This window comes from Rattus norvegicus, chromosome 10 (genome assembly GCF_036323735.1).
Source record: "Rattus norvegicus strain BN/NHsdMcwi chromosome 10, GRCr8, whole genome shotgun sequence".
Taxonomy (NCBI): Eukaryota; Metazoa; Chordata; class Mammalia; order Rodentia; family Muridae; genus Rattus; species Rattus norvegicus.
The window spans coordinates 90,242,358-90,254,648 of record NC_086028.1 but is presented as its reverse complement, the minus strand read 5'-3'; the positions used below and the strand labels follow the sequence as shown (position 1 = coordinate 90,254,648).

At 39.2% G+C, this 12,291-nt stretch overlaps 1 protein-coding gene across 9 annotated transcripts in view; it reads right to left on the bottom strand.

Moving 5' to 3' along the window:
- Efcab3 (EF-hand calcium binding domain 3) overlaps positions 1 to 12,291 on the bottom strand; it is a 492,651-nt gene that overhangs the window by 322,497 nt on the left and 157,863 nt on the right. For 8 of the 9 annotated variants that reach the window (XM_039086129.2, XM_039086123.2, XM_039086125.2 and 5 more), the window contains 5 exons: positions 9,111 to 9,212; positions 6,334 to 6,387; positions 5,393 to 5,497; positions 4,513 to 4,572; positions 1,431 to 1,472 (listed from right to left, as the gene is read on the bottom strand). In XM_039086129.2, the coding sequence (XP_038942057.1) occupies positions 1,431 to 1,472; positions 4,513 to 4,572; positions 5,393 to 5,497; positions 6,334 to 6,387; positions 9,111 to 9,212 (363 nt within the window). Of the gene's footprint in view, positions 1 to 1,430; positions 1,473 to 4,512; positions 4,573 to 5,392; positions 5,498 to 6,333; positions 6,388 to 9,110; positions 9,213 to 12,291 lie in introns of those variants that run through there. The other variant, XM_039086131.1, reaches the window with a different exon arrangement.

Below are 12,291 nucleotides of genomic sequence, written 5' to 3'. Positions count from 1 at the left end.
GCTTCAGTTCCTGCCTCCAGGCTCCTCCCCTCCTTTGATGATAGACTGTGATGTGTAAGCTGAGGTAAACTTTTTCCTCCACAGTCATGGTGTCTCATCACAGCATCCCTCTCTAAGATAGGTGTGTTCTACTCAACTGTACTATCTACAGAATACATCTGTGTAGTAGCATATTCCCTACAGCAGTACAGGAGAGAACCATCTACTGGGACGAATCCCTAACACTTTCCTGGGGAGAATCATGACTAATCCAAGACAGTGCTTCTCTTAATGGCTGTAGGAAGCTTTATTGGCATTGGCAGCATTTGTTTGAAGGTAATTCAGCTCCAGGAGCTGCACCGTGCAATGTTCTTCTACTCCAATCCCTCCTGTTGTTCCAACTCGGCCAGTGCATTCAGTTGTTGGTAGGTGTTCCCGAAGGTTGCTATGGCATCAGAGTGGCCATCCTGGCGGACCTAGAGTACATCCTGGGGCACCGGGGCAGCGATTTCTCTTGTGTGAGTTCATAGTGCCTCCCAGAGTCCCATCCTTATCTCTTTGCTTTCACATTAGGAAAGGTTCCCTTAATAACTTCCTGTGGCCGCCATATCATTTCTGTTGCCGCTATTTTCCTTCACCACAGTGCCTGCACTCCTCCTGCTGCATGAGCTCCAGCTGCTTGCATTGTGAGCCTCTTGGAGATACAGCCTTTCCATTCTTCAACGTTCTTAGAAGTTCATAGAACCTTGCCTCCAGAATGGCTTAGTGCGCATGGCGAGTTGTCTCCGGCTCTCGCTCCGGCTCTGCTCCAGTTCCCACCCCGATAATTACTAGGACTTCTTACTGTTGTGGTCCAAGTGGCCTGCTGCTCCCTCCTTTTTCCATCTCAGTGATTATCTTTCAGCCCGCAGCATCTTCAACTTAAAGACATCTTCTTTTACTTCATACCGTATAAATCTGGACAGTTGCTCAAGCTCCTTGTGAAATTGCTGGGTATTTTTAAAAAGTCTTCTCCCAAATTATCTCTTCATCATCTAACTGGTCATAAGCTGCACATTCAGAGGCTGAAGAAAAATGATAATGAAGAAGGAGCCTTCACTGAATCTGTTCAGGGCTTTCTAGGCGCATAAAGTTCAGCCTGGGCCAATGACCTGATGACCTGAGTTTGGTCTCCAGATCCCACAGTAGAGGGACAGAACCAACTCCCAAATGCTGCCCTCTAACACTCTCTGAAACATGTGCCCATACACATCCACACACATAAACACACATGTGCATACACATACAAACAACAAATACAATTTTTATTTGAAAGCTAGGCTTCAGGTAACCTAAAACTTTCAAGCTCCTAGCCTCAGCCCTGAGTCCTGAGAGTATAGGCACATACCAGCATTCTTGGCAAGAATATCTATTTAAAGCATTAGTACCTCCCCCATCCTGTATCTTCTTACCTGAAATATGTGGAACTTCCATCAGTGGTGTGCTAAGTTGAACTGTAAGGTGAAGCACAAACCAGGGATCACAGAGGGTTCACAAACTATGCAAAATTCTTCTTATTATTATTTTTTAGTACAGAATAGAGTTTATTCAGGGCATGGGGATGGGAGTTAAGAGGGTATTAGGGGCAGAGAGAGAGAGAGAGAGAGAGAGAGAGAAATAGAAGAGTAGAGGTCAGCCATGAGCATGTGGAGAGAAGGGAGGAAGGGAATAGGGAGAGAGGGGACCAAGGGGAAGAAGGTAAGAGGAAGAGAGCAAGAGAGGAGCAAGAGAGCAAGAGAGTGAATGCACAATTCTTAATTGTAAAACACAACATGGGGAACTAACATGATTCTTGTTATAGTCACATTTTTCATTTCCTTCCCATAGCATAAGAACATGAGAAAGGAGCTCTTCTGAAGTAGCTCCCACACTCTTTGGTGTTAAGAGTTGCAATGTTAAACTGCATTAGGGCATTAGAACAATGCGTCAAAAATTTAAAAGCAGGCATAAAGGAATGGTTAGAAGAGCTTGCTGCTCATGCAGAGACCGGAGTTCAGTTTCCAGCATCCACATCAGGCATTCACTGTCACCTGTAACTCCAGCTCCAAGAGATCCGATGTTCTTCTCTGGCCTCTGCAGATACCTGCACACACATGCACACACCCCACACAGACATACATGTAATTAAAAATAACCAAAAAACTTAAGTAAAAAAAAACAATCTTCTCCAAATCCATCATTTTGACTGTTTTTTTCGTGATCTCTCTAATATGATTTTTCCACTCAAAAAAAAGAGAGAATTAAATGTATTGAATATCTAAAAATTTGTTTTTTAAAAAAAAGTCATAAAAAAGTGAAAACTTATTTTGGAAGAAAAAAGTCAGCTGTGAGAGGTCCAAGATGAAGGTTCCAGAAGGCTCAGTGTCTAGTGCCAAGCCTTCTGCTTGACAGGTGTGTTCAGTGCTACAACTCAATAACTTACCAAACCCAACCTTCCCATCAACTGTAGGACAAGGAACACATCACAAAGGCCACAATGAGCTTCGCAGACTGTAAAATTATTATTTTTTTCATATCTGAGGGTAGAATTCATGGTCTTAAGCTTGCTAGGTAAGTGTTCTACCATTGAGATAAACCCTCAAGCCTGTGAAATTCTTAATTGTGAACAGAATATGGGAAACTTTCAGATTTCCAAATCAGCCCTTGTTCCATTCCACCAAACCAATCTGAATCAGGATTTAAAGGCATCACAACCCTGCCTCCCCCAGTATTGTGTGGTCATGCTTGTTCATCCATATCTCTATCTCTCTCTCTCTCTCTCTCTCTCTCTCTCTCTGTGTGTGTGTGTGTGTGTGTGTGTGTGTGTGTGTGTGTGTGTGTACATATTATGTGCACATTGATGTAGAGTATCTTCAACTCCTCCTCCTTAATTATTGAGACTTAATCGCTCACTGAACCTAGAGCTAACCAACTGGCTATCCGGCTGGCCGGTGAGCTGCATGACTTCACCTGTCTCTAAGTCCCCAGCACTGAGATTACAGATGCACACTTCATAGGCTCCTACTTGAGTAGGATGGCACTTCACCAGCAGAGCCACTTCCTCAGCACCATACCAGTGTTGTTTAAACTGACTGTAACTATATTCAGTCTTCGGTGATGACTTTTGTTAATCTTGTGTTTCTAATTCCCAAAATATCTTTGTTTGTACTTTTACCTGTCTCTTTTTTCCCCTTTGCTCGAATTCAGCACTAAGGAAAGACACCCCCGGTTCCATGTTGTAACTTTCTTTTCCAGGATGCAGAATAGGGTACAGTTTTGTGTTGTTGGCTTTAGATTAAGAAACACAAGCTACCCCAGAATACCATAAAAGTGAGGCTTATTTCAGCTACAGAGAATTTGTCCTTTTCAAGAGTTTCTTAAGGTATGTCCAATTGTCTTTGGGGAGCTCACATTCCAGGATTGTGCATCCTAAACACCCTATCTCAAGTCCTGAGGAGTTGCAGACGTTCACGGTTGCCTTCCAAGTGCTGTTCCAATTCTTCAGATGTTTTGTCAGAGACATCATTCCCATTTTCTCTAAAATGGTGTCATGGCTACTGACATAGACTATCCCTTCTTAGGAAAGGGAACAAACTTTGAAAATTCCATGGTACAGGAACAACGCCCATGTACTATTATTACTATGTTAAAAATCACCCATGGCTCCAGCCGCATATGTAGCCTTATCTGGCTTGAATGGGAGGGGAGGCCCTTGGTCCTGTAAAAGCTCAATGCCCCAGTGTAGGGGAATGTTGGGGTCTTGAGGAGGGAGTGGGTGGGGGAGCACCCTCATAGAAGTAGGAGGAGGGGAAATGGGATAGGGGATTTGTGGAGGGGACCCCTGGAAAGGGGATAACATTTGAAATGTAAATGATAAAATATCCAATAAAAAACAAAACCAAAACAAAATAAAATGAGATTTGATACCAGAATTGGAAGCAAACTTTATTCCACTCAACTTATGTTGATGAAATGTCTCCCTGGCCAAGGTTTTAAAAGGAAGCTGGCTGCAGATTTCAACTCAGGCAACACTCTGTCAGGCTGGCATTCTGTAACTGCCAACCCTGAGGTAAATCAGCCCTCTGTTGCTGCTGGCCATACCACTTTTTTTTAAAATAGTATATTCGTTTTCATTTTTTTGCTGTTATTTCCTGCCCCGGTTGTCAAGAGAATGTGAGTTCCATGAATACAAGGTCGTTGTCTGACTCCACACTACATCTCTATACCTAGAGAGGGACCTAGAACTTAAGACTCAGTGAAGACTGCCTGAATCAATTACCAAACTGAGAGTAAACAATCCAATACTAAAACTTTAGCTAAATGAATAGGTTATTTTGTTGTCTAGGCTACCTGGACAGCGGTCAACATTGTTAACAAAGTCTTGATTCCTAGTCAAAACTGCAATAAATACTGATTTTCAGATTGCCAAGAACCAAACTACTGTATGTCACTTATATTAAAGAGCTCATTAGTACAGATTAAGATTTCTTATTGTAGTGATAATTTTGTACTTACCCTTTTTTTTAAGACGTTTGACTTCACCCAGAAGTATATTTAGAGCTACCTTCCCATCAGCTATAATAAAAAAAAATTTTAAAAACCAAATGCAAATCCACTAAAATATTTTTAATATATTAAACAAAGAATCTTAGAACCAGGACACTGCAGTACTAGAAGAAGGACCAGATCCTACCCATGATCCTTCAGTTTATCCCTATTTCTAGTCTAAGAACTCTTGGATGGAGTTACCTACTCTCTTCCTTGACTCCAGCCCTCCTTGCTGTCTTTCTTTCAGGCGTTCTCCTCCCTTCTATTTCTATTCAATGTTTGTAAATTTTCTTTATTTTTTTTTCTCCTAAACTAAGTCACTCCCAGCAGAGACATTCTGAGGTATTACTTATACTTGCCAATTCTATCAAAGAATTATAAAAAACAATTTTAATGAATTCACATTATATATTTTGATCTATTTGTTTTTACTTTTGTAAATTTTAAAACGTGATTACATTGCCCCCCACCCCTGCTTCCTTCTTCCAGCCTCTCCCAAGTCCCCGCCCTCCAACACATCCATGCCTATATTTTAAAGGCCTAAGAGCATGAAAAGGAACCTTCGAAACTTAAAGCCACATTAACTCCAGCAGGATTTCCAAAAGACCTTTCTAAGGATAGCCATGGGGAGTGGATGGCATTGAAACACGCCTTTTCTTCTACTGCTTTGAAGAGAGATCTCTGACCTCCTCTAATGGAAAGGGCAATGCATTGATAAATTCAAGTTCAAGACATGATTTTTCTGAGTGGGTCACAAAGCTCCAATACAGAGAAAGAATGTAGCTGATGCCTCCTCATACATACATCTAAGCCCTCAGATAAGACCCGCGGCAGCAGAAATGCTTACTGTCAACTGGTAGGTGTTCTTGCAGATGCTGAAATTCTTTGCTTGTGAGTTCCATTCCCATCTTCTCCAGGGCGCTGTCTAACTTCTCAACGTCGACCTTCCCACCTTAAGAAAAATGAGACAGATATATTTTCACACAATTCATAATGGTTTCACACCCACGCCCATAGGATGCTTGGGCACACACATTCTATGTCTAAGCATTTGCTTCCCAGTTTCAAAGTGCAAAGTAAGGCTGTCTGATGAAATGCTTTTCAAAGATGACACAAAATAAATATCAAAGTCAAATACCATTAATCCTCTTCAAGGTCGAAACTATACCTGATAAGACTAAAAAAAAAAGTTGTGAAATTGGTAATTGCCTACCAATAAATTACACATGAAGAAAATAATTCAATTATTTTGCTATTGGTTATTACCTAAACTAGGAATGGTATCTGTCCCCTCTAACTCAGTCCATTTTCTAGATTTCCAATTAGTTACTAAGCAACTAAAATAATTTGATTATTGAGGGCTTATGAGATTAGCATTTCATGCAGTTCCAAAAAAATGAAAGCCAGAGTAAATATATGATTTAGAAATAAATTTAAAAGATATCTTAGAAGATGTTCAATGTTACAATGGTATAGAATCTCTGCTGTGGAAAAAAGTATCAATGGATATAGATTACCCATCAATAAAATACTTATCACTTTATAACCCAAAATACTATGAACAAAAAAACCTCAATCTATAATATGAGAATAGAAGAAAACATACTGAAGGATGAATATTGTTATTTTCTTACTTGGTTTTGGTTTTCTCTTGTCCTTTTTATTTCTTCCATATAGTTTCCACGTTTGTATATTATGAATATGCATGTTTATAATCATAGATAACATTAAATTATTAAAATGATAATCACAATGACTTAAAATTGTAATATCATTCCTTTTACTTACCTTGTAGATTCTTGATCAAATCTACCAGCTGAAGCTGACTTATCTTCCCTTCAGCTGTGGGAAAAGAAACAAAGGCAGTAATGATGTTGGAATTCAAACTCAAATCACCATAACTTCTGAAAGGTAGTATTAAAAAAAGCGAATCTGCAAAATTTGATTTGCCATTACTCATCGAGCCACCTCATTGGCCCCCCTCTTAGCAACTTAGTATGTAATTCACTGTCACTCATTATAGTTGCCACGATTTATGTCAGATCTCCCAAATTAATCTTCCTTCTCAAAGATTATTTTTTAAGTTTATTGTATCAGCATATGTTGAGCATGTTGTTATCTGTCGTTTTATTGTCTCTTTCTACTTATGAGTTTGACTCTTTTTTTTTTCCGCTTAAATAAGCCCCTTTTATTGAAAGTAATTTTTATACACTATTCTGATCACGGTTTATCCTCCCTCATCTCCTCTCAGATTCTCCCTACCTCCCACCCACCCAACTTCATGACCTCGTTCTTCTCTCTTTAGAAAACAAACAAGCCAACAAACAAACAAACAAACAAACAAACCATAATAAAAACAAACCAAACAGACAAACATAGAAAAAATAAAGAAAGGAAATGCAGGAGAAACAGATGCATATGCATGCACATGCATATAGACACACACGGATTCCACATGTAAGGGAAGTCAGGTGGTTATTGTCAGGAGCCACCTGGGAGAGGCAAAAGCTAGCAGGTGTCTTTGGTGGAGACAGCCCACTATTTTTGCATGGGCTACAATGGGTAAATTCTAAACTGCAAGGCCTTCAGAAATCTCATCTCAGGATTCATTCTTATTGTTGATATGCCTTTCCTGTCCTTATTAAATTAGTCTAGTAATTCCTGGGCCATCCATCCTATTGGGCAGATTTTCTGCAGATCAATAAAGATGTACTCTCTTGTAGCAATGCCGTGTAGACAAACTGATGATTTCATAATTCCTAATAACGATTCTACAGAATCCCTAAATTTATACTAGAACCCTCTATAGAGAAGTCTGCAATTCGGGCTCTGTAAACCTTCATGTGTAAAGAGCTAATTTCACTAAGATAGAAAGAAGGCTTAAAATGGATTTATGATCAGGGAAAGCATTCCTTCTGGTCTGGCTGTGAAACCATTATCTGATAGCTAAAGGTCGTAAACTGGGAATGAATAATTTATTGTAGGTGCAGTAACAGGAGATAAAACATTGTCTGGTTTATCTATACAAAACTTCAATACTAATGAGACACAAGGCAGATGATTTGCCTCTTGACAGAACCATGCTAACTTAAGACATAAGGCAGGGCCCTGGCAGTTTATATCACTTTGCGTGCTGTCTTTCAGGCCTATCCTGTTACTGCAAATGACAGATTGTCCACCTTCTCAAAGGTTGGCTACAGCACCCTACTGTGCACACTCACCCTATCCATTTGTTCCTTAGAGATACTTAGGTGAACACAGTGTAGACAGTGTCACGGTATCTAACTCTCACAAGTATGTGAAAATGCATTTGTAATATAAAATGGCTCTTTAGTTATACTCTCTAGTCCTTGGTCCAGAAACTTTCGGAGTAGAGAGGACAAAGCATGATGTTATTTACAACCAAGAAATTCTTTGGCGCTCTTCCTACGCTTTGGCCTGTAGGATGAAGTACAGACCCTTTGAGATACAGCTTTGCCTACTTTTATAGCTTTAACTTCCTAAAATAAATTAGAAAAAAAAAAACCTTCCTCATCTGATTCAACTCCTTAGAGCTGCCTGAATGCAGTCAGGAGTTCCTTCTATTTCCCTCCTTTCCACCACACCGAAAAATATTGTGACACTTTTTTGAACTTACTATGTAATTTTCTTCATATTTCACCCTGCTTCCAAGACAATTGTACATCTTTTGCTAGAAGAAATAGATGTATTCCTTCTTTGTATTTCTTGAGCCTCATATAGCACTTAGCATGTGATATATGAGCAAATTAAAAATAAATCACAAGAATTAGACCTACTTCTTTTACACGTCTACTTTGACGTTGCTAATTCAACATGAGGGAGTAGGAATAGCTATTTATTTTTTACTCTTTAAATAACTGTTAAATCACCAAACTGCTCTACAGCATGTGCTATGAAGGTTTCCTTTACTACTGTGACTATTTAACCTGAATGTTTTAAATGACATAAATTCTACAATCCAGTGTTCTTAGTAACTTGTAAACAGAGCTTCAGTGGACCATTTCCTCTTGTTTTCCACTCACTTGCCTATCTCCATGCCCTTTCCTGTCCTTTTTTTTTCCTGCTATGTTAGGCTTCCTAATAACCTCAAAGGTGTTTCTGGGTTAGCCGGTAGTATTAGAATCCAACTACTATATGCTTAAAAAGTTCATTTATTTAAATGTCCAAATTGTAAATAAACACTTGTAAACACATTCGCTCTTTTAGCACCAGATATTACTGTAAACTTTCAAAGTCAATAAACAATAAATCAAACATACTTATTCAATATCAGGATTCCTTAAAATTAACTCTGAAAGTCATGTTTTTTTTAATTTTTTTAAAAGATTTATTCATTTATTTTATGCATGAGTACACTGTAGCTGTCTTCCGATACACCAGAAGAGGGCATCAGATCTCATTACAGATGGTTGTGAGCCACCATGTGGTTGCTGGGAATTGAACTCAGGACCTCTGGAAGAGCAGTCAGTGCTCTTAACCACTAAGCCATCTCTCCAGCCCTGAAAGTCATATTTGAAAGGCAGAAAAATAACGGAAATACTCACCACTGATTGGAAGACTACTGAGTAGCTCACGCTGCTCTTCTTCTGAAAGCTCAACACCCATATCGCCCAGAAAGCTGGACAGATTAGTGATATCGACTTTTTCTTTGAGGATATAGAAAAGTGAATCATGAAATGGTAATTTTATAATGGTTTCTAGTCATACAAATACAAAGTCTTGCTGTTGTAGAGAATAAAAAGTGAGAATTGTTCAGTAGAATGGTCAAAGCAGAAACTGTTCTAGCAGATCATGGTAAATGATTCAGGACAGGAAAACATGAGTTCAATATACTAACACAGACTATATGGATACTATTGAAATATTCCACACAGTGAGTTTTCTATGGATATATTATTAGATCACATTAATATAAATTTTCATTTTACTTCAACAATCTTTTTATTGGATATTTATGTAATTTTGATATTTTCTTTATTTACATTTTAAACATTATCCCCTTTCCTGGTTTCCCCTTCAGAAACTCCCATCCCATCCACCCTCCCCCTGCTTCTATAAGGGTACTCCGCCAACCACCCACTCACTCACTCCCACCTCCCCAGCCTGGCATTCCCCTACATTGGGGCATCAAGCCTTCACAGGACTAAGGGCCTCTCCTCCCACTGATAGAGGATCAAGGCCATCCTCTGCTACATATGCAGCTGGAGCTGTGGATCCCTCCATGTGTACTCTTTGGTTGGTGGTTTAGTCCCTGAGGGCTCTGATGGGGTTTGGTTGGTTGATATTGTTGTTCCTCCTATGGTTGCAAACCCCTTCAGCTGCTTCAGTCCTTTAACTTCTCCATTGGAGACCCCATTCTCAGTCTAGAGGTTGGCTGCAAGCATCCGCCTCTGTATTTGTCAGGCTCTGACAGAACCGCTCTGGAGACAGCTTATATCAGGCTCCTGTCAGAACACACTACTTGGCAACAGCAATAGCACCTGGGTTTGGTGACTGTACATGGGATGGATCCCCAGGTGTGGCAGTCTCTGGATGGCCTTTCCTTCATGCTCTGCTTCACACTTTGTCCTCTGAGTAATTTGTTCCCCCTTCTAAGAAGGACTGAAGAATCTTCACATTGGGCTTCCTTCTTCTTGAGCTTCATATAGTCTGTAAATTGAATCTTGGGTATTCTTAGCTTTTGGGATAATATACACTTATCAATAAATGCATATCATGTGTATTCTTTTGTGATTAGGTTGCCTTGCATAGGATATTTTCTAGTTCCATTTGTCTGAGAATTTCATGAAGTCATTGTTTTTTAATAGCTGAGTAGTACTCCATTGTGTAAATGTACCACATTTTCTGTATCCATTTCTCTCTTGAAGGACATCTGAGTTCTTTCTAGCTTCTGGCTATTATAAGGCAACTATGAACATGGTAGAGCATGTGTCCTTGTTATATGGTGGAGCATCTTTTGGGTATATGATCAGGAGTGGTATAGCTGGGTCCTCAGGTAGTAAGTACTCTGTTCAATTTTTCTGAAAAACCTCAAGACTGATTTCCACAGTGGTTGTACCAGCTTGCAATCCCACCAATAATGGAAGAGTGTTCCTCTTTCTCCACATCCTTGCCAGTATCCTCAGTCACCTGAGCTTTTTTTTTATCTTAACCATTCTGACTGGTGTGAGGTGGAATCTAAGGGTTGTTTTGATTTGCATTTCCCTGATGGCTAAAGATGTTGAACATTTCTTTTGATACCTCTCAGGCATTCCTCAGCTGAGAAGTCTTTGTTTAGCTCTATTCCCTATTTTTAATAGATTATTTGATTCTCTGGAGTCTAACTTCATGAGTTCTTTGTATATATTGAATATTAGTCCTCTATCAGATGTAGGATTGGTAAAGATCTTTTCTCAGTCTGTTGGTTGCTGTTTTGTCCTATTGACAGTGTACTTTGCCTTACAGAAGCTTTGAAATTTTATGAGGTCCCATTTGTCTATTGTTGGTCTTAGAGCATAAGCCATTGGTGTTCTGTTCAGGAAAATTTCCCCTGTGCCTATGTGTTCGAGGCTCTTCCCCACTTTCTCTTCTGTTAGTTTCAGTGTATCTGGTTTTAAGTGGAAGTCTTTGATCCACTTGGACTTGAGCTTTGTATAAGGGTATAAGAATGGGTCGATTTGTGCTCCTCTACATGCTGACCCCCAGTTGAACGAGCACCATTTGTTGAAAATGCTGTCTTTTTTCCATTGGATAGTTTTAGCCCCTTTGTCAAAGATCAAGTGACCATATGTATGTGGGTTCATTTCTGGGTCTTCAGTTCTATTCCATTGATCTACCTGCCTGTCTCTGTACCAATATCATACAGTTTTATCACTACTGCTCTGTAATATAGCTTGAGGTCAGGGATGGTGATTCCCCCAGTTCTTTTATTGTTTGCTTTCCTGGACTTTTTGTTACTCCAAATGAATTTGTAAATTGCTCTTTCTAACTCTATGAAGAATTGAGTTGGAATTCTGATGGGGACTGCATTAAATCTGTAGATTGCTTTTCCCAAGATTGCCATTTTTAGTATATTAATCCTACCAATCCATGGGCATCGGAAATCTCTCCATCTTCTGAGATCTTCTTCGATTTATTTCTTCAGAGACTTGAAGTTCTTGTCATACAGATTTTTCACTTGCTTGGTTAAAGTCACACCGAAATATTTTATATTATTTGTGACTATTATGAAGGGTGAGTTTTCCCTAATTTTTTTCTCAGCCTGTTTATCCTTTGAGTAGAGGAAGGCTACTGATTTCTTTGAGTTAATTTTATATCCAGCCACATTGCTGAAGTTGTTTATCAGCTGTAGGAGTTCTCTGGTGCAATTTTGGGGGTCATTTAAGTATACTATCAGATCATCTGCAAATAGTGATATTTTGATTTCTTCCTTTCCAATTTGTATCCCGTTGATCTCTTTTTGTTGTTTAATTGCTCTGGCTAGGACTTTGAGTACTATATTAAATAGGTAGGGAGAAAGTGGGCAGTCTTTTCTAGTCCCTGATTTTAGTGGAATTGCTTCAAGTTTCTCTCCATTTAGTTTGATGTAGGCTACTGGTTTGGTGTATACTACTTTTACTATGTTTAGGTATGGACCATGAATACCTGATCTTTCCAACACCATGAAGGTGTGCCAAATTTTGTCAAAGGCTTTCTTAGTATCTAATGAGATGATCATGTGGTTTTTTCTTTGAGTTTGTTTATATA